This window comes from Cupressus sempervirens, chromosome 9 (assembly GCF_028749045.1).
Source record: "Cupressus sempervirens isolate cs-2001-9-10 chromosome 9, ASM2874904v1, whole genome shotgun sequence".
Classification (NCBI taxonomy): Eukaryota; Viridiplantae; Streptophyta; class Pinopsida; order Cupressales; family Cupressaceae; genus Cupressus; species Cupressus sempervirens.
In genome coordinates, this window is record NC_143126.1 from 260,316,206 (window position 1) to 260,338,955 (window position 22,750).

Genomic DNA, 22,750 nt, shown 5'->3' on the forward strand with positions numbered 1-22,750 from the left:
AAAACTCACCACCAACCACAATATGCAACTGAATTGGATTTGGGGCTAGTGTGGTCCGAACATACTCCAACTCTACAGTCACCTCATCCAATCGTGACTGTGACTCCTGAAGAGCCAACTGAGTACACTAAAGAGAGTCCACAGTCACCTCAAGCTCTTAGGTGAGCTCAACCACCTCCTCCTCTTTCCCTAACGTCTCATAATAGGTGCTACTCCACTCCAAAAGGTAATCCTTGTCAGCAACTAACTGAGAGTAACTATGCTTCAAGATCTTGACAACCTCTTGAAGCATATGAACCTCTGCTAGTGAAAGACTACTATCGCCGTACTCATCTAACATAGGAGCACCCCAACTAGATGTAGCTAGCATCTGACGAATAGCATCATAATGCTCAAGAGTTGAAGAAATGTCACTATCATTCACTTTCAGCTGACAAGTCACATGATGCGTCTGTAACCCCTGCCTCCTATGCAAGGTCTCTGTCTTACTAATTGCACTGTTGATAGGAAACCGAATCAGAACTGCCCACCACAAGATCACTCATTGCATGTGTGCTATTGACCTTGCACAACTCTGCATCCTAGATACAACTACTATATACCTCATTCAACTCCTCATCTGAAGAAATGGAAGCCCTCACAATATCAATATCCCCACATGTCTTAGCTTCCACCTCAAAGGATAGATTCTGTAAACATTGATCTTGGAACCCATCCAAAACCTCCTCGGAGTCATCAGTTGATACCTGGCAAGGGATATTGTACCCAGTGCAACTATAGCATCATCAAATGTATCATCAGATGTGTCCATACTATCTGCATCCACATCTACTGACTCCACTGTAACATACAAATCACCAACATCACAGTTGGGTGACTCCATACATGCATTGCTCCCACCTGAGGAAGCAATTGCCTCTTGTACTGGAGCAATACTATGATAACTCACATACAGATCTCCAATAATAATCCCCTCCTCGAGAGAGCTAGAAGTGTTAGTAGTAACAATTTTATTAATTATCTCTGCACTAGCTGCAACAACTCTGGGAGCCTCAACCTACTGAAGTTCAATGCCACTATCCACCATGGGTACTGACACATCTACTGATCTCTGTGAAATGAGTCCATCATCAACACTGTGGATGGGGCTAGCAATTGCTGTACTATATATAGGTACATCAGCATCATGGACACCTGTTGGGGAAAACTCAAGCCTCCTTCCTTGCAACCTCGATGTCGGCCTTCTAAAGGCATAAACCATATACCTCGCTGCCCTCTCAACTATTACGGGATTTGACAAGCTCTCCGCCAACCTCTGTTGATGAAGCTTCAGTTTCTCCAAACTCTCTTGCAAGGCATTCATTTTTATGCTAACTTCCTCATTACTCCTCTGACTTCTAGAACTGCCAGTCCTATGTCTGTCCATAGCTCGAGAAAAAAAGGTGCTGGTCACTCTAGAAATTAGATTTGAAAATCTTCAAAGTTGGCACCAAACAAAATAAAGACTAAGCCCAATTCCTGCAGGTTGGCAGAAAACCACTTTCATACCATTGTAAGATCTCTCAGTCGGTTATAGCTAATCAGGCATCAATTTCTTTCACAATTCAATTGCTTGACATTTCATCAAACACTTGGTAAGCATTTTTCCACACCAGCTAGTGCTATTGAATATATAACTAAATTCCTCAAGTCTGGTCTAATCAACACATTATGTATTTCCAAATAACAATCATTTACAATTAACTCAAATACCTTTGCAAAAATCTGCTAGCTAAATTATGATACCAATTTAATGATGAACAACAAACAATCCTTCTACCAATCGCTGTTTTCTCAAAGTAATTACTAAATATATTTCCTTTATTAAAATAGAGAACTTGGAACCTGCTATAATGTTGAGATTGTAACACCCGATAATGCAAAATTCTGCCCAGCTGAATCTACCCAACTTCATGTGCAGCTACAGCAGTCTCCACCAAATTACTCCAGCATCTTCAACTAGAACACAGCCCCTATAATCTTGATTGCAGGCCCAAAAAAACTGAAATGCACATCCCAAAAACTAAATACAAGTCCTCCAGATTATATCAGAAGGCCTCAACAAGAAAACACAGGTCTGTTATTTCAATTTGAGACCACCAAAATCATCCCACACTGCCCAGATTTACAAGGGGAAAGTACGCCAATGGGCTGGTCTGCCAGGTGTCTGAAATCAATGGAGAAATGATGCTGCACTTTGAACCAAACAACTAGATCAGTCATAGCCACAAAGTTCTTAAAAAACCCTTAGACAAAGCATGCCAATTTGCAGGACTCAATTGGCATTTGATTACAAGAATATATGCACCCAGATTTTACAAAGTTAGAGGCCCAATTCTGATTATAGAATTTGCAGATGGAAGTGTAATTAACTCTCCAATCCCACAACATCTCCCAGCTACAGAGAATACAGGAGGGAGAACACACAAACTTAGACTTGCCAAACATCAACTTAAATCTATCATACCTCAGTAGTAGATTCAATGCACCAATTCAATCTTCAGAAAAGCCCAGATCAAACCCTTATACCTCAGCAAGGGGCACAAAACCACAGGCTCAGAATTGCCACAAAGATAACAAAATAAAGAGATAAACAAATAATCGGAAGGTTTTCTCATCAAATATCCTCATATTTATAATCTCCAAATGGCACCGGTTTCCCAAAAGAACTCTACTTAAGAAGCTTACTCTACACAACATTAAAATATAATAAAGTGCCATTAATATAATTTATTAATTGCATTTAGCTCTAGAAAATGACCTTTTCCACCATAACTTATAATTCTGACACCCAAGGCCACTGTCTCTTGTTCCCACGATTTAAAATTTTTCATCCTAGTTCCAACGAGCTATGATACTGAGGTGATCAACCAACAACACCAACAAAAATAGCAACCTCAGTGTATTTAGATGAATAATAATAATAATTCAGCCGTCTTGCGAAAACAATTGAAGAAGCATCAGAATCAAAATCTGACAACACCAAAGTGATCTTGATGATGAAAGACAATAAATGAACATGACAAGGTGACTTACTATAAATAGACGCTCCCTCCAAGATTCTTGGAGCCCAAACTGGAAGCCCAAAATAAAAATTGAGAGTATCACCCAACTCCTCTAAATTAATCGAGCTCATCGAAACCAACAGTTTGACTTACTATAAATAGTAAGTCTCTCAAATGGAGCCAAAACACACCATAGGCTGCTAGAAAGCCTATAACCACACAACTGAGACTCTCAAATCCCATTGTTACCTCACGAGGGTCCTAATGGTGAACTGACCTAGCCAACTGTAGAAACCTGGTAAAAAATGGGGACATTACAAGACATGTCTCTACGGTTAATCATCAATAGTTAATATAAAAATAACAATATATATAATATAATATATAATATTACATATAATATATATTATATATATAAGATATTTATCTAAATGATGATTTAACATTAACAATGTATGTCATGGTAAAATCAATCTGACTGAAGCTACAACCTTAACACTCCTTAGTTAGGGAGGATTGTTATAGAACACATTATGCTCTTAAGTATATGAAGAGATATCATCTTAGTATGATATTCCTGGAATGACATATTTAGGGATATCAACATAAATTCATCAACTTAGATGTTTTTCTTTTAATATATTCCGAAGTATGATTCAACAAGAAATATCAAACATAAAATATTCATCATACATATATTCTTTTGGTATGTGCACTGACATCAAATCCTTGATGCCTACCAAAAATATGTTATATCCTAAAAGGATATAAGTTATCTGATTTCCGGCACTCCGGGACGACAATTTAATATAGTATATTAGATAACAAGAAATCACAATGTCATGGTCTCTATCATGACAAGTATCATGATTTCTGGCACTCCGGGACAACAACTTAATGAAGTTTGATCATGACACGCTCGTTATCATAACTTCAACACTCTAGGGCAACAACTTAATGAAGTTTGTCATGATAATAGGTCTACCGTTTATAAGATCGCCACCTTACAATAGTTACCTTCTGTATGATACGTTCGTTATCATGACTTCCAACACTTTGGGACAACAACTTAATGAAGTCTGTAATGATAACAAGTCAATTATTTATAAGATCGCCACCTTACAATGGTTACCTTCTGTATGATACTTCCGTTATCATGACTTCCAACACTCTGGGACAACAACTTAATGAAGTCTGTCATGATAACAGGTCTACCATTTATAAGATCGTCACCTTACAATGGTTACTTTCTATTTATATATGTTAATGAAAGATCGTCACCTTTCATTACATATCATATGTGAAATAGTAACCACCATGAACCAAGTCAAAAGGTGTTACAAGGGCTTTCACCTTAATTCTCTCTCATAGAGAAGAATACATTACGAGGAATTTCACTTCGAACTTTTCCCTTATAGAGAAGAGATCACACTTCAAATTTCTCACTCTAAACAACAATCCTAGGAAGTCAAGTCCTCTAGTTACTCCCTTAGAGCTATCTTCACCTAAGGATGCCTATTGAACTCCCTCTGAATTTGATATCGGTCTTCCTAACTTTCTGGTGATAATTCATTACTTCCTCATTATGTACACAGGAGTAGGCCCATCAAAATCATGCAGTCACACACATGTATCTCTAGACTCCCTCTAAGTATCAATCTTCTAAGCTCTTGCATTGCCTTCAAAGAAGTGTCATACTCCCTCTCAATGTAGAAGGATGCTCATAATCTCAATCATCAAAGATATTTTCTTCAAGAGCCTCACTTTATCTAGCCTGATCACAACTTCTTTGAAGCTACTGTCATAAGCTGCTTAATGTGCCATGCTTCTTTTTCCACAAGATCAACTTCAGATACAAAGGAAAAGATCAAGGAAAATTAACTCATATAGTACATATAAAACTACAAATGACAGAGAGACTATAATTAGTATTACCTAAGAATAATAAATACGTATCTGTACATCACCATTATTAATACAAGTTGCCCAAGATGTGATTTAGATTTGAAACTCTGATGATGTCCCTTCTCTTACATCTCCCTTCTAAAGATGGTTCAAGTGGGAATGGAACATTGACTATTATTCTCCCCCACAATGTAAAATTTCCACTTACATTCTCCTCTTTGGAAGAAATTGTTCACAAGAGAAACAATCTCAATACGATCCACTTTCTTCAAATTAATATGATTAAAACTCTTGGAAGTTAACTGAAGCTGATCCTCTAGTTGCTTCTTCTGACATGAAGGCATGCTTGGTCCCAATCATGGAAGATGTCTTTCTTATCATCTGAGTTTAGAGTATAAATTTCACATATCATTAGAATACTCTGACACATGGAGACTAATACTCTGACACATGGAGACTATGTATTAATTCTTGGCCATGGCAGTTAGATGGAGATCTTAACATCTCACATACCCCATGCTTCGAGTCCTATTAATCTCCATGGTGTTAACCTCATAGGCTAACATAATATTATCCAATTTTCCAATATTCCTCATACAAGGAATTATATGGTTTATGACAATATGTCCATTTTATTCGAATACAAAAATAAAATTATTAATATTTATATTCAAGTCAACAATAAATTATTGTTTGAATGGATCTCATACCATAGCCTTATACCTTAGGTTCATAAATATATATTTTAAATGCCATTACTATTAAATGGTATGAACCATATTATTCAATTGAGAGATAAATATATTTGCATCTATATCAAAAATAATAATTTAATTCCAATGGGTCTACTATGTATTTGAATTGTTGAATAATACATACCTTTTATACCTTTGGGTGGACCTGCATTTCTGCCACCACTGCGTAACTATTGCTATGTCAGTACAATTTCCATGTTTTTCTGATGTTGGATATTTGGAAGGCTTATTTCTTTTATCTTTCTCCCTCGATGGTTATAAGGACCCGCGTGGCATGATTACGATGCGAAATGGTCTCATTCATGCTCTTTTTAGAGGCCGCGACATGTTTGTCACTCCTTTGTACTTCGGATATTGTCCATGTATTAACTCCTACATAGCTTGCATAGTATTCATAGTTTTTCTTTATTGACCTTTCCATGTTGGCATCATCATGTGTCCATTGGTGGTCTTGCCCAATGAGAACCTCCTTTTCCCAATATGATTTAGCACATATATTTTCCATCTGGGCCCGCGGCATGGGTTTATGACATCTCAATGTATTTGAAATAATTGCCCTTACTACTCTCATGACCATTTCTTATAAGTGTTTTATTTCATCATTTTCATGGTCGTGCTATATTTCATTCCTTCTTATTTTTATCTCCTATCCTAGTCGATATCTTTCCCAATGCCATACTTGCCATTTGAGTAGTGCCTTCATTCCAATTTTATCCTTCCATATGCATATCACTTAAGTAGTGACTTGTCAGTGGGCATTTGTGGGTGATTGGAGTTTGAATGTTATCAATATTTCTATTTCCTGTATTTGTCATTTGCCTTCTAATTTATTCCTCATTTCACCTTAGAAAGCATACCAACACATAAGATTTGCAATGCGACTGTAAGGAACACTATCAACGCTACTGACCGATATTTGTTTGTATGTGTGGAACAAGATTCAAACATGCACGGTATAATCAATCCTTGGTATTAATGACAATATTAAACTCCCAAACGCTATGCACGTAATATTTCGCCAATAACTATTTGATTCCTTATTTATGTTGTTTCCAAAGTCTTCCAATTTCTAATCGTCTTCTGCCATCATTGATGCTTAATTAGCATCATCGGTGCTTAAATACAAGATATATATATATATATATATCTGTGTGTGTGTGTCCTTTAGCCGTTGATGTTCTCAGTGAGTGAGAATTCAAATTTATTTGATAAGGTTATTCTTATATAAAACCACTTCAATCTTCGATATTTCTATCATCTGCCTAGACGATTATGTCTTTTGCTAGGTATTAATAAATTTAAGAAGCTCCTCCATGTCCATTCTTCTCCGTGCCCAAGTGTTTGTGCAAGTGCACCAAGACTGCTACATTGGATGTTCTTTCGACCTTCCTTTGTTCGATGTTGATCACTCCTCTGGTTAGATTGTTGCCATATTTGTACAAGTTCGGCAGAAATGTAATTTGTAATCTTCCTTCGCAGATTCCTAACATCCAACGAGTTATTTTCCTTCTTTGCATTTGTATTTGTTCTTTCTAGCAGGGCAATCTTCATTGGTGATATAATCTTAGAATACAAATTTCTTTGATTGCTCCATTACATCTGCAACCTAGCTCTGATATCATGTTGTTTTTTTGGACTGCTACAAATGTACTAACAATGCCATTGTATTGATTGTCTTCCAAATGCAAATTGAAGGCTTATTAAATATGAGAGGAGAGATGTCTCATGATGAAGAGACACGTCTCTACGGTTAATCATCACTAGTTAATATATAAATAACCATATATATAATGTATTATTATATAATATAATATATAATATATATTATATATATAAGATATCTATCTAAATGATGATTTACCATTAACAATGTATCTCATGGTAAAATCAATCTGACTGAAGCTACAACCTTAACAGGCGATACTTGAGGGAACTCAGTCTTGCTTGGAGTTTTGCTGACGCTTGGTAGTTTGGCTCGCTGAATGGTGTTTTGCAGATTGGATCGGCCGACTTAATGCATTTAATGCATGTGATCGTGATGTGGATCGATCGTGGGGATGTATGGATTTATTTGGGCTTTGGATCTTTAACTTAGGTGCATTTAATGGGTATTGTAAGCCGACTAAGGCATTTTGTATTTAATATCTGTTGCAGGCCAACTTGTGGTTTAAATAGGTATTTAATGTAAGGGTTTATTTAATTTGTAACTTGCTAGGCCGACCTGTGGCTTAGTTGGGTATAAGTAGAGGGTCTTGTGGAGTCATGAGTCATAATTAATTCAGCATGGAGTAGTTGAGAGGGGCAAATTGTAGCAGAGTTAGTAGCTGTGGCCTGGGAAACAAGGAGATTGCTTGGTGGCTTGCGAGCAGAAGTTTAGACCTGGCTGGAGGTTTCTACCAGAGTGCTGTTGTGCCACAAATTTGGACTAGCTAGGGTTTGGGATTGGATCTTGAAGGATCTTGTAGAAATATTACTTGCTTTGCATTTGGCTGTAACCAGGAAGGCTTTACAGCTTGACACATTGCAAGTAATCAATTGTTTTATTAACAAAGAATTGAGTTTGGTATCAGATCTTGTATCTTGTATTTCTGTTGTGTGATTTTTTGCTGGGGGTTAGGACATCTCCTTTGGGGATTCTCTTGCCTTGTACAACGTCAATTGGCCAACAAAATTATGTGTTCATCTAACTTACTGCGTGTTTATGTTTTGTTTTACAGGACCAGGTCTGATCCCTTCATCCGACACCGGGTAATAGCTTAATTTGTGATGTAAATTGACCCTCCCTAAAGAGCTGGCCTAAAATGTTGGTGGAGATCAGAGCTCAATAAGGCTCATCAATTAGACCAAAAGGTGGAAATCTTCGCTGAGTATGTCATTCAATCAGACTGAGGAGTGGAAATCTCCAATAAATAGGGCAAACACAAAAAGAATTGGGTGGAAATCTATATCAAATAAGGAAAACTTTTAGTCAATAGGTGGAAATTGAGCCTCAATAAGGCAAAACCATTTGTAGCAAGGTGGAAACCATCATCAAGGCAGGCAAAGCCATTGCATGTAAAGTGGAAACCAGACTTGAATAAGAAAAGCCAAAATAACTTTGAATGGAGATGCAAGGCAAATAAGGCAAAAATCTAAGTGCTGGGTGGAAATAAGGCAGCATGCTTGCAACAGCAAGTGGAAACTAACACCAAAGAAAGCTTCATAAATGCAATGTGGAAATCAAACCTGAATAAGGCAATTGTTATGATCGAAATACTTAGGTTGCAAAACACAATATATGACTCTATTCAACTATGGGGCTATACTGAATGCAGAATCCTATTAACTTTCATCCCTCCTTTGCCCTAGCTATTAGTTACATGGAGTCTTTATTTATATCAATTTACAAAGCTAATCATTTGGTTTGCAGTCTAACCTTGATTACTGTTTAGCTTGTCTGTACCTGGTTGAAGGTTACTGTTCAAATATTGAAAATTATATCTTACCCCCTTGATTTATGTGCTGTTTATAGAGATAGGAGTAAGCATTAAGGCTGTTTAAAATCTGAAGTTTTACCAACTATACATAAGGCTTGCATACTTCTAGATTGCTATTAAGAGTGGAACGTGTTTCATTCGTTGTTAAATGTCAACTCTTTAGGGAAATAACAGAAACATTTATGGCTGAGTTGATATTGTTGTAATGTCTATCTTTTCCAGAAACTACAGAAGGATGAAGAAGACAACGAGGACTTAGCTGATGCTGATTTGGAGGCATTGTTTAGCCAATTGGAGAAGGATCTTGAAAAAGGTACATTATCTGATGATGTGGAGATTACTGAAGAGGAAATGGCCAAATTTGAGGAAGAATTAAGAGGACCATCAAATTTAGATGCGGTTGATGAGAAAGCATTACTTGACTATGCACCATCGGAATTAGAGGACTATCAACTGCAGACATTGGCTGCAGCATTGAATGTGGGTCGTCGTAAAGCCAGCGTAAGTGTGCAGCAATTATATCTCCCCATCCATCTTTGTATCACTTTCTTTTCTTTTTAATGGATTTAGTTATACAAGTCTTGTTTCTTTTTGCAGATTAAAAAGCTTACAGCAGAAGTAGGCCTCAAACGAGGAACAGTCCTTGAATTATTGCGCAATCCTCCTCCTCAGCTAGTTTTGTTTCTTGATAGAGAGTATCCAGCAAAATCAATTGAAGATACCGAGTCTACCAAATATAATGTAGAGTCATCTGAATTTGAAAGCAAACCTTCAAACTCTATATTGACATCTCAGGCTGAAACTGAGGTGCAAAGGAATGAATCCGAGTCACCAGTATTTGTGAATCTGAGGGGCTGGAATGCAAAGAAGAGGCTTAAAAAAGTGCAACTTGCAACACTGGAGAAAGTATATCAGCGTACGAGGCGCCCAACTGTGAGCATTTCCTTTTGTTCTCAGAAACTAATAAGAATTGCAAACTTCCCGTCTGAACTTTCTTTTCAATGCTCCAAGGCATACATTATACATGTAGGAAAATGTAAGAATGAAGTAAAGGCATTGAATTATGCTATATATGTTACTTAGCAAGACAGGAATACATCAGCCATATCATCTTACACTAAAACCTCGATAATATTTGTTTCTCTCAGTATGACATTTGAAGAGTTTGCTTCTGTAGATGGATATCTCTAATGAGGACTGCAACTTTCCTGCTAGTGAAACTTAAGTGCCTTTGAGTGTAGGTTTATTTAATTTCATGTTCCAAACCTAGTTTAGCTTCTTCAGTAAATGTTTTTATGAACAATACATCTTGACATATTCCTTATTAGCTTTGTTAGATAATTTTTTAGTGTCATAAATATATTTAGATAAATTATCAGTCTTATCTACTGACTTTTATTCCACAAACAAGTGCATTAGGGAAAGCAAATCGATTCAAATCCACAATAATATTCATTTCAACCTTCTTCATTCATAAGAGTTAAGGAATTTGGGTTACTAGAAAGAAGAGGATATCTAAGGCAATTGTTGTGTTGATGGGTTATGTTGTGACCTTTTCACACATCACTGCATTGCAAATGGGGAGTGCCTACATATTTTCTTACTTGGTCATTTTCTTTGAGTCCTTGGTAGTTTGGTGTAGTTTCCCAAGGTTCCAAATGTCTTCATTGATGCTGGTGATTTATGCTGAGTTTGGAATCAATTGTCATTTGTCTTTGGCTCTAAGAAAAGAAGTTCTGTGATTGGGGAGTGGAATTTGGCGAAGCATGGAAAAGGAAATAGATCTTTCAAAAGGCCTACCCATGAAGTTTTGAGTGTTTGGACAAACTTACTATATTTAGTAATTTCTATTTTTAGTAAGTTTCACCATGTCTCCATTTGGCCTAATTTTGTGTTTGGACAAACTATTTTTAGTAAATTTCACCATGTGTTTGTTTGGCCTAATTTTGAGTTTGGAAGAACTTATTATTTTTAGTATTTCTTTTTATAGCAACATATGAGCATTGACTGTAAAGCGAACAAATAATATCCAGATTTCGATAAGTTGAAGTAACAGGCTAAAATGAGGAAATTTGGCTAGGCATGGCTGCCATCCAAAATCCTTCAATGCCTACTAGATGCGCCTAGGAGAGGAAATTCACAACAACAAAGGATTCCTCTTTGAGTCCCAAAATCCTCCTCTACCCTAAAAATGGGGCCAGGAGAGGAATTTCACCATAATAGAAGATTCTTTCAAAATTTGAGAAATGCTTCTCAAGGGTCTAGGTCACTTCATGGGCGCAAATCCACCCCATGCAAGGAATTTCATCCAAGTTCCAAATTCCTCCTATGCAACTCAAATGTGGTCAAGATGGCAAAATGCTGAAAATTTGACTAAGTGAGAAATTTCCTTGACCCCCTCTAATATGCGCCCAAGATGGAAAGAACATGGAAAGACCAAAAAAGACTTAGTATGGGAAAAATCTTTCTCACAAGTCCATATGCTCTCATGGGTGCTAATCCACCTCGTGCAAGGAATTCTCTCTCAAGCAAAAAATTCTCCTCCATGTCTAAGGTCAGCTCATGGGCGCTAATCCACCTTGTCCAATGATTTTCCTCCCCAACCAAAATCCTCCTCTCTATCTAAAATGCACCCGAGTTTGAGATTGCATGAAACGTAGAGATTTGGCTAAGTGTGGAGAAAATCCTTCTTTATCTAATTTGCGCCCAACATTGGAATAGAAAAGAAAAGAATTTAAACACCCAAAATGATAATTTTTAAAAACAAAAGGGCGTGACACATGGAAATGAAAGAGTCGAAATTCTTTTAGCAACTAGTGGGGTCCACTAAGAAGACAAGTCAGATTTTTTCCTGAAATTGAACCGGGAGGAATATTTTAGAAGGTATTAAATTTGTTGTTAAAATTACCCCAGTGCCAACTTAGCAATAGAAGTGCAAATTCTCTACATAAGGGAGTGTAGAATCTTATTTCTCACATCACAACTTGAGGATTATGAGGCACATGTGAGCGTCAGAAGAGAATCAACTTGTAGTGAGTTTACAAGTAAGGGAGCTCTTTTTGACACAACTCTTATTTTGATAATTTGGGTTTGTAGGAAGTTAGATGGAAGAATCAAAGGTAGCAAGCATGTCAAGGCAGGTTCAAATAAAGAGAGAGCCTAAAGAATTTCTCCTAGAGTCATGGATTGTGTCAAAGTGGAAAGAAGTCAGCGCAACCAACCCAAGATCTCTCAATTTGAATGAATTTAGAAGAAGAATGTTTGGCTATAAAGGACACCCTCCATCATTTTTGACTAAGAAGTTGAGCGGAAGTGGAATTGCGGCAGCAACTCATTTCCCTCCCGCTGAACAATGCCTAGATTTGATTATTGAATTGCAAAGTGCTATACTTCCAAGCAAAGATGAAAATTAGCTTCCTGATGTCAAGCTGTTGGAAAATCTCACTAATTTTTCATTCTACGGTATACAAGACAAGAGAGGTGGTCTTAAGGCTTTATGATTCTAGAGAAGATGTGCAGAATTCAACAATTGCAGGTGGTTGTAGAAGTCTAAGCCTCATCATTCCAAGATGCCCAAGCAGCTTGTTGGGATGACTTCAAATAGGACTATAGTCACCCTGTGATGTTGTTGAGCTGAAATATGGGATGCCCACAATCATTCAACTTTGAGCCATAAATGATCTTTTTCCTTGAAGAAGCGACAAATGAAGTCAAGGTTTGGATTAGTCAAGACTAATCAGCGATAATTTGGATGGGCAATTGAGGAATTTGGAGCAGTCCTGGTCTTTTTATGTGAGCTCCTACAGTATATACATGTTAGCAAGAATGACCAGTTATGAAGGTTCTAGGTGAAGAGGACCCGTAGGTGTAGTTGAAGACAATTCAATGTGTATGAATGTTATCCTTAGCTGCACCATATAATACATGCTGGTTCCTTAAGATCTAATGATGCCTTCACCATGCATATTGTTAGATCTCTTCAGGGTAGGGTTCACATGAGGTTGCCACAAGAAGTGATAAAGCTGATAGAAAAGTGCGGTCCATGTTTTATCTAGCACTCAATATTCACTTACATTCAACTTCAAGGGTTCTCCTTTGCTATTGGCTTCCAAGATATCTGGCTAATAAGATTCTGCTACTAGAGGCGATGAGGAAATTAACATCTTATGATAAAATTAGAAGAAGAAAAGGGTGAACTTTTATTTTGTAATGTCCCTTCTTCCGGATTGAGTAATTGATGCTAAAAACCTGTAACAAGTGTTAGTAGATGAAAGAGATAATATAAACATACATAAACATGTAACCATTATCAGTAACGAACAAAATAAATAATCATTAAAACCATCTAAGTGCTTATTGCCATACTACACCCACCTAATCCTTAGAAGAAGACTCTACTCAGATTTGCCTAACCCTCTGATGAGAGTAACTCTTGATTAGGAAATGATCATATTGAAAGTGTCCTTCTAAGGCTTCTGGGATCCCTATTAATGACTGAACCCAATTAACAATAAATACTTGGCAAAGATCCCATCTCTAGCCAAGCTTCTTATCTCTAACATATGCATATGATTAAACAATACAAACTATATTCCTCTAAGAGATTTTCTATAAATCTCCCTCTAGATTCGAATTTGAAATCTTGACATTGACAAAGAATTCCCTCTAATCTCTATGATTTTTCTTAGGAGAAACTCAACATTCTTAATGAATGCCCTCTACCAAGATCTTACTTCATCTCTATGAGATATACAAGGTTCCCATTTTATGTATTGATAATTTTTCTACCATATGATACATATTTATTTCTAATATATAAATATTAAGTGAGATATTCCTCTGGTTGCCTGTAATCTACAACTATATTCTCCTCTTAACATTCTTATTTTATTCTCTACTTCCTCTTATATAAAATGGTTCTGCAATATAGGTCTCATTGCATTTGATTCAACTACTGATCGCTGCCTATATAATATTTAGGATCCTTCTTATTTATATTATCTTATAACTCTCGTAATCTCTATTGTGAGTTCTTCGTTTTATATTCTCCTTACTGCCTTTTTTATATTTATATTTTATTGTTTTTCCTCTACACTCTTATTGTCGTCCGTTTATTCTCCTTCAGTCTCTAGACTGAATTCCTCTTTTGTTATAGTCTTTTATGTTCCTTTGTTTATTGCTGGGTGGATATTTATCTGTTTTCCTTTTTTGGTTATGTTCATAAAGCTTCTTTGAACCCCATGATATTATCCAATGCAGATATAATATTGTGCTCCTTAGGTTCATATATTTATTTTCTGGCATACATGTTTTTTTAATACACTTTCGTTGACTTTTTATACTCCTCATACCTGAGGGAGATTCCAATATTTAATACTCATTGCTTATTTCACTATGTTCTCCTTATTGTATTGAATGAAGTGATGTATTTATTTTTTATTGCTGTTCTAAATAAGTTTTCTATCAGTTATATTCTCCCTTCATCATTTTTCCATGTAGGAATGTCTCTTCTATTATGTATCACTGCTCCTATAAGGTTCGTGGCTCCACTGGTTATTAGCTTCAGTTTGAATAGATGTAACTGCTCTACTGTAATGTCCCCTTTTTGACAGGCACCAGCTACTTATTTTATTTTAGCCTTTATTTTCCCCGGAGGCTAAAAAGGAAGAAATAAGGGGGAAAAGATGTATTAAATTAATTACTTATAAGGTTACTAAACAATGAAATATTAAAAAGTAACTTTATATTTAATTGATTTAATATTAAAGTGACTAACATAATAAAATATCAAAAAGTCACTTGAAAGAATAAAGTGCTGGATTCCTCTAGAAGCTTCTTGGAGTTGCTTGTGAAATCTTTATAAGGAGCCTTTGGGGGTTCATTTTACACATCTTGAGTTGCATATTCATTTATTGTGCTGAGAGCCTTAGTGCTTGTATACTTGCCTAAGGGTTTGAAGACTCTAAGGTGCCAATTTCGGTTGTGAGATATCAACCCTAGTTGGGAGTGGAGGAATTGGTATTCAGCCAATTCATTTGTGATTAATTGAGAGATAATATTTAGTGATTTTTGTTCAGCCTGTGCATCTAATTTTTGACATCAGTTGGCAAGGAGAAAGGTCTCAGTTTTCGCAGTGGATCCGAAAAAGAAAAGCGAAATAGTAGATCCAAAAAAGTAGTCCGAAAAAGCAAAGCCGAAAAAGCAGTCCGAAAAAGCAGATCCGAAAAAGCAGTCCAAAAAAGAAAATCTGAAAAAAGCAAAGCCAAAAAGCATGTCATCTCAGCTACTTATTCTAGGTTCTTTTGGTATTTACATTTGGCAATTGCAGATGGATACATTTGACAAGTAATATATGTCTTTTTGTTACCAAAGTATTCAGTCATTGTAAACATTGAAGTATTGAAGGGAAATCAACTTAATTCAGCTGTTCAATTTGTATGCGAAATGTTTGTAAAAACATCTAATTGCATAGTCATTCATAGGATGCATGCCAAGTGTTTGTGAAAATACCTCTTGGTTGTAGGTGTGCATTTTACATCAGAATTTCATGTACTTGCATTTGGAAAATAATAAAAACAAGTTGCATATCACTTTGATTTCCAAGTAGTTATTTTGCAATCATTTGTATTCATCCATATCATTGGCATTCAAAAATCATAGCAAAACAACAAACATCAACAAACTGAGGCTGCAAGGGAAGTGTTTGACAAAATTTCGAAGGCAGAAAAACAGGGATAAAACTTCAAAAATTGTCAAGGCACTTTACATCTACATGGCTTATTGCATATTGACGACAATTTACAATAGTTTTTGTTAGAGTAATTAGATATTTTTCTAATTAACTCTATTTTACTTAAGCTAAACTTTAGGCATCGAGCAATTATTTCTTTTATTAATTATTGTCATGCAACCTAGTTTTTATCTATTAGAGTTTTGATCTCCTTTATAAGGATGATCTCTCTTTGTAGTCTTACACATTCACTTTTGATTATATCAATTTATTTTTTTGCTCATCAAGAATGTCTCATCTGTGGATTTGGGAATTCCAGCTTCCATAGCTTTTGCATCTCTCTTTTTGTGACAGGTGTTTGCATGTATGTGATTCTTGGGAGCTGCGGGGTTGATATTTCATCAACTTCATCTTCGTATCAGAGCTCCAAATCTTCATGCCCGTGTTCTATTTGTGAGAGATATGGCATTGATTTCCAAATCTGTGTTTTCTTCTTCAGAGGATTTCAATTTTCAGGAGTGTTTTGTATTGGATCTAGGGGGGACCTATTTTTTAGAGAACTTTGAGCCTAAACAAACATCACCGTTGAGCTCAGAGCACTCGAAAAGTCCCATTTCCATATAAAATATGTTCAATTTGGACTATGTTGAAATTTGAGGCAAATTTTTTTTAGTCCAAGGCATATTGCCTTGGGTTTGAAACTCGAGATGCTGATTTTTTATTGTAGTAAAATAAATACTAAATTGTAATTTTAAAAATTTTCTTTTTTTGTTGTTTTGTAAAGTGTTTAAAAAAACACATAGTGTGAAGAAGAGGCATAGATTCATTATATATAAAAATTTGGATCTCCTTGGACGTGGGCCCTAATGTTTTTGCCTGTCCAAGGGATGATTTTTTCGGAAGCTGAACCTTTTTGATTGGAGCAAAGTCAAAGCGGGCCCTCACACGCCTCCAACACGCTCTCCAATGCACCAACCACTCGCCTTCTTCACAATCTGTGAGATCCTTTTGTTAGCACCGTGCATTTGCAGGGTCAAAGTTGTTTTGACAATCCCAGTCAGGCCCTTTGATTCTAGTTCCCAACGGCCACATCAGCGGTGTTGATGGCGGTGTTTTGTTTTAGTTTTCCAACCATGGCTTTGATGTGTTCAATGCATTTTTGTCCTATGTTGGTGGTTCTGTTTTGAGAGTTGGCAGTTTTTTTTTTTACACATTGGTCTATGAGGATTGGTCCCTATGACAGTTTACGGTGGGTTTGGCCTTCATGAGCTCCTCAACTTGCCATGGTGCATGTTTTTGAGCAATACCAGTGATCGCACCCTTACTTTTGGCGCTAACTGCGATATGGGCTCTTACACCGCTAACTGTGATGCACATGTCATCCTTCGTCAGCTATCAAATCGAGATCAGGGCCAAGCCATTGCAATTTTTTGGGAATCCTTGCTTGTTGTGTGGACTGAACGTGCGCACATTTTTTTTGGGGTAGCAAGGGACACGAGGTCCCTTTTGCTACTACATTGTCCCACTGGGACACCTCTGTTCGATCACAAGCCTTTCGTTTTTTGGGAGGATGCAGTTTCTTTTGTTGCCTTATTCACAATTTTCTTCAAACGCATGACATATACTATTTTTGGCCACTGGTTTTTTTTTTTTTTTGATTGGTAAAAGGCCAAGGCCATATGATTTTTATTAAAATAGAATAAATTTATAACATTCTCTATTCAAACGGGCACTGGTAGAAAAGGCCATCGGTTATTTTTACTAGCACTGGCCTACTGGTTTTTCCAAAAAATTGGATATCTTTTTTCAGCAAAAGTGTCATTTTTTAGCCATTTTTTTTTTGTCTCGATGGCCATTTGACTATCAAATTTTTGCTCGTCACTTGCTGATGTTAGCACTGCATCAACACTCTTGTCACCTCTTCTTGCTTTGTTTGGACCTACCTTCATGTTTTTGCTCATATCTTGGGCATATAGACTTCGTTTTCCACAAACAACATATCACCAGAAAGCTGGTTCCAAGCCCATCACAGTGGTATAAGTAATTTTCAGTTTTGATGGCTTTTTCTACTGTCAAAGTTATGAGTTTATTTTTTCACTCTGGGAGACATATCTTGAGCATTTGATCTCTCCAATTTGGGAAATCTTTATATCGTTGGAAAGGTCTTTCAAGACTCTTTCCAGTGATGCTAGTTGTTTTTCTAGATTATACTCCAGGTACATTCTGTTCAAGTTTTTGCATTTTTGCGTTCTGGTGGATATGTTGGTTGTTTAAGTTCTGGGGATCAATTTTCTTGCTTCAGATGATTCATCATGGGTTGTACTATATGTTGTATCAGCCTTATGTCTCTTCTAGGCTATTGAGACATCATTTCTATGCATTCTTGCAAACATACTAAAATAATGTGCCATATCGCATCTGTATTTTCATTTTAGTTATTTTGCCTTGTTTTGCCTTCTCATTTGAGCAGTGTCTTTTGAGGAAACTCATACAGCTTATTGTATTTTTGGGATTCACCATATCTTATGCCTTGTTGAAAAAGCACTTCTCTGATTAAATTGCCAAGGGGGGTTGATGTTTTCCTTTGTTTGCCATCTTCCTTTGTCTAGTGAGTAGTCCTTCCATGACACAAGTCTCATGACGTATCTTAGATTGATCACCATAGTACACACATGTATTCTTTTGTGCATCTTGATCGTGGTTCCTTGACATGCAACTCTTTTGGCCCACTTTTTCAGTTGCTTGTCACGTCACCCTCATCTTCATTTAGGGGGGGTTCTTCTGTTGGTTCTTATGCTTCCTTGGTTCGATGGAGTAAGCTATGTATTCAATATTTGTTCCTATGTACTTGGTGGATGCATTAGCTAGGTACCTATGCATTTTGGTGAGATGGATCATTTACCATATATATTCTCTTCTTTTCATTCCTACTTTGGATGCAGACTTCCATGTTCAATTGATCAACTCTTTAGGCTTTGGTGTTTTATGCCATCTATATTTTCGAGTTTAGTTGTTTGCCTTGTTTGCCTGCTGATTCAAGTAGTGCCTTCAGAGAGCACTCATGCAGATTATAGTTTTCTATACTTACTTAGGTTCTATTTCAGTGGAGATTCTTCAGATCAGCAGTTACTTTTTGACAGAGCTTTATAACTTCTTATGCTTCAGTGATGTTCTTCATGATCATATCTTTTGTTCCTATATTCTCGAACATTCTATAGTTTGGAGGCTTCTTCAGTCCTTCACTAGTTCTTTCAGCATTTTTTCCATCTCTTTTCGGAGTAAATTTTTTCCCATGTGGTTTTCTTTGTTTCTCCTCTTTACAAAGATTTGGTTGTGCTTAGATACCTTATCAGGCCTTATTGCCAAGACCCAAATCTACTTTCAGTAGTAGTTTCTAGGTTTTTAGCTACTCCCTAAGTTTATCTTAAGGGGGGTGTTATAGTAATTAGATATTTTTCTAATTAACTCTATTTTACTTGAGCTAAACTTTAGGCATCTAATAATTAATTCTTTTATTATATATTATCATGCAGCCTAGGTTTTACCTTTTTGGGTTTTGATCTCCTTTGTAAGGATCTCTTTGTAGTTTTACACATTCACTTTTGATTATAGCAATTTGTCTTTTTTCTAATCAAGAATGTCTCATTTGTGGATCTGGGAATTCCAGCCTCCATAGCTTTTGCTTCTCTCTTTCTGTGGCAGGTGTTTGCATGTAGGTGATTCTTGGGAGTTGTGGGGTTGATCTTTCATCAACTTCAACAGTTTTAATAGTGTTTAACCAATTTTAATTTGTAAGGGCCATTTAACAATGTTTGGTAATGTTTAGATTAGCGATGGACTTTTTAGTCAATATTATTTAATTTGAAAAAACTAGTGATAAAATAGTCATTATTAGATTATATATATAGATATTTATTTATTAGATAAGAATATTTTCATCTTGTTACATCCCATTTTTTTCAAAAAAGTAATTGTTGATATTTAGGATAATTTGAAATGGATGATTAGATTAGTAGTTGCATTTTTTCTTCTTCTTTTCACATGAATGGGAATGTTGGTCATTTGTTAAATGCCTTGTGAAAAGGAAGATGTGGTTACTCATTATGATATTTCTTGATGGTTAATCAAGTTAGCTAATAATTATGGTAACTAAATTTCTTTTGAAAGGAAAATGCTTTCACCTTGTCAACTCTTTTAGCAGGAATGTGACAAAGGGGGAGGAGCATTGCCAGAGAGGGAATAGGGTATGAGGGCACCAACCTACTATTGCTGGGCCATCAGGTATAAACCTAAGCCACCATGCTCAAGGAAAAGTGGGCTAGGCAATAAGAGTATACCACGTGTCCAACATGAGCTAAGTTGAAACATAAATATACTTCCAAAATAATAAAAGAAATAAATCAGTTGTTACCTTTGAATTGAGTATGTGGGCGAACTAGAATCCTTCCCTTGTCAAACGTGAATTACTCTATTAACACCATATTATCTACGTAAGGTTGCACATGTTACACACATACGTATATTTAAATATGATGTATATGTAACGTTACACATATTTCAAAATGTAATATGTATAGATACTGCACAAACATATGCAGGTACTATAGTTTTATTAAAATACTTCATGGAGAAGTCCACTATTATCTTTATTTTACGTGGTGGCAGTTAAAAGTATCATGGGGTCCATCCCCACCCTTCTCTTTTATTATTTCTAGCTTAGCTCAAACATGTAATGTCGCCACCTTCTTTTCTTATTATTTTTGACATAATGCATTTTATTACTACCACCACCTTGCTAAGTTTCCAAGAACCGTAACTCCTCCAAGAAGTATAGAGCATTTAAGCATATATGATTTTCCAATGTCACACACCCCATTCTTTCTTTCTTTCTCTCTCCAAGAACCTCACAGCATTCTGCAAGATATCGTCTCCATTTTTCATGATTTTGGTATCTCTCTCAGTTCTACCATCTGTTTTTGTACATCCATCTCTTTGCACGTTGGCGTGGAACCAACAATGATTGTTGAGGCTTGTGGGAAGACTCGATCACTGCAAGAGAGTCTAAGCTATTATTTATCACAGGCCGTGCTTGGTATCACCTTTCCTAGCTTTACTGTTTCATAGAATTTTTCTTTTACATATTATCAGCCGGCTTGTTAAGGCTAGATTGGTAGCATTATCATTACAGGGTCATAAGTGTTCACAGCAGGTAATGTTAAGGGCTGTTCTTATGCATGTTGAATTTGAATTTAAGTATTTCAGTAAACATCGTCCGAATCAGATCGTATACCTTAATGATGTTTCTATGGCCTGTCCCAATCTTTCATGAAACAATTTTTATGCAAGTCTTCCAGTAAGTTCGACTAGTAGTATTTTAGTTATAATTTCTTGATCAGTTATGTCATTCTGTCCTGAGGATAATAATGTCACTTCCCTCGTATAGAAGTATTGTACCATATATCTCTGAGACAAGGGAAGCTTTTTCTCAAGGAGAAGATGTAATTATCTGAAAATAAATGCATACTATTTTGCTTCCATGTAAGCCCCTTGTTGGGCAGAAATTCCAATGACTGCAAATACAGTTGAAATTATTCAAGAAATAACAGATAGTTACACCCAAGACCATCTAGGATGACCAATTATGGTCGAGATGAGAGGTGTAGAATGGTAACCATGAAGTTTTCTTGTAAGAAAGGTTGGTAAATCAGAATCTGATAAACATTAAAGGAAATTAATAACTAGATCTATAACCAAGTCAGCTCATGGTGGTGAAGGGGTATGGTCTTGTTGTCAAGTTGAGTGGTGGGTGATTGGGCACATAGTGTCTGTTTACTGCATGGGTAAATGAATTAATGCACACAGACAATGAACAAGAACAACAATACTCCTTTTATTATTCGCATATTCCAAGAGATTACATTATGCTTATGATGATGATTTACAATGTTTTCCCACAGTGTACATATACTATTCCAAAGAACCTTCCCGAAGGGGTCTGTCGGCTACATAATAAATAATTACCATCTACATGCTAATCTACCCGTTGGCTACACAATATTTACCAACGACATCAACCCGTCGGCTACACAATATTTACTGACGACATCATCCCCCCCAAAAGAAAAAGTCGTCTCCGGATGACAATTACAAAATATCGGAGACAAATTAACAAACAAAATACATTAACTGACTAACTACAACAAGATAGATCTGTTTCTGTCACATCACTTTCACATTCGTCTCGTGCCTGCACCAAACTAGTCTCCAACTCACGATGCATCTATAGCCTTTGCTAACACAATACTGTCTCCTTAATCAAGCTGACCTTGATAGCCACCCGTGCTGCTTTCTCTTCCAACTCCTGGGTACACTTAGCCAAGTGTCGCTCTATTGCCCTCAACTGGATGATCAGCTCCTCCAGAGCTCTCTATGCATCCACCAAGACAGCTTCACGTCCAAAACCTACTCCAAGTGCCTCAAAGCGTAACATCCCTCTCGAAAGGCTTGCTTCGTTGATCTTCCCACCTCTAGCACACTATGCTTGCAGCAGCTCTAGGTCTTATCAATTGGTCACATTTCACACTATGAAATCATAAACACCTTCGCTGAGAGAGCACCATCTGCGGAAGAGGGGCTCTACAAGAATGAAGTTTGCGGAAGAAAAGACTTAGCCGTGGTGAAAAGGTGAAGTCGCCAACGAACAAGATGCAATCCATGGGGACAAGGAGGTAATCGCCATGTACATCTGCGGAAAGGAGATGTTAGGCCGTGGAAAATTTAAAAAGCCATCGGTGGGAGACAAAGAGTTCAAGCCGCGGGGAACAAATGAAAAACCCATGG

General features: G+C 36.6%; 1 protein-coding gene across 1 annotated transcript in view; it reads left to right on the plus strand.

Annotated features, from left to right (window-relative positions):
• Positions 1 to 22,750, plus strand: part of LOC149538442 (protein OVEREXPRESSOR OF CATIONIC PEROXIDASE 3-like) — a 149,856-nt gene that overhangs the window by 68,703 nt on the left and 58,403 nt on the right. Inside the window, exons 2-3 of the mRNA XM_089799774.1 lie at positions 9,403 to 9,681; positions 9,778 to 10,113. Of these exons, the coding sequence (XP_089655900.1) occupies positions 9,403 to 9,681; positions 9,778 to 10,113 (615 nt within the window). The remainder of the gene's footprint in view (positions 1 to 9,402; positions 9,682 to 9,777; positions 10,114 to 22,750) is intronic.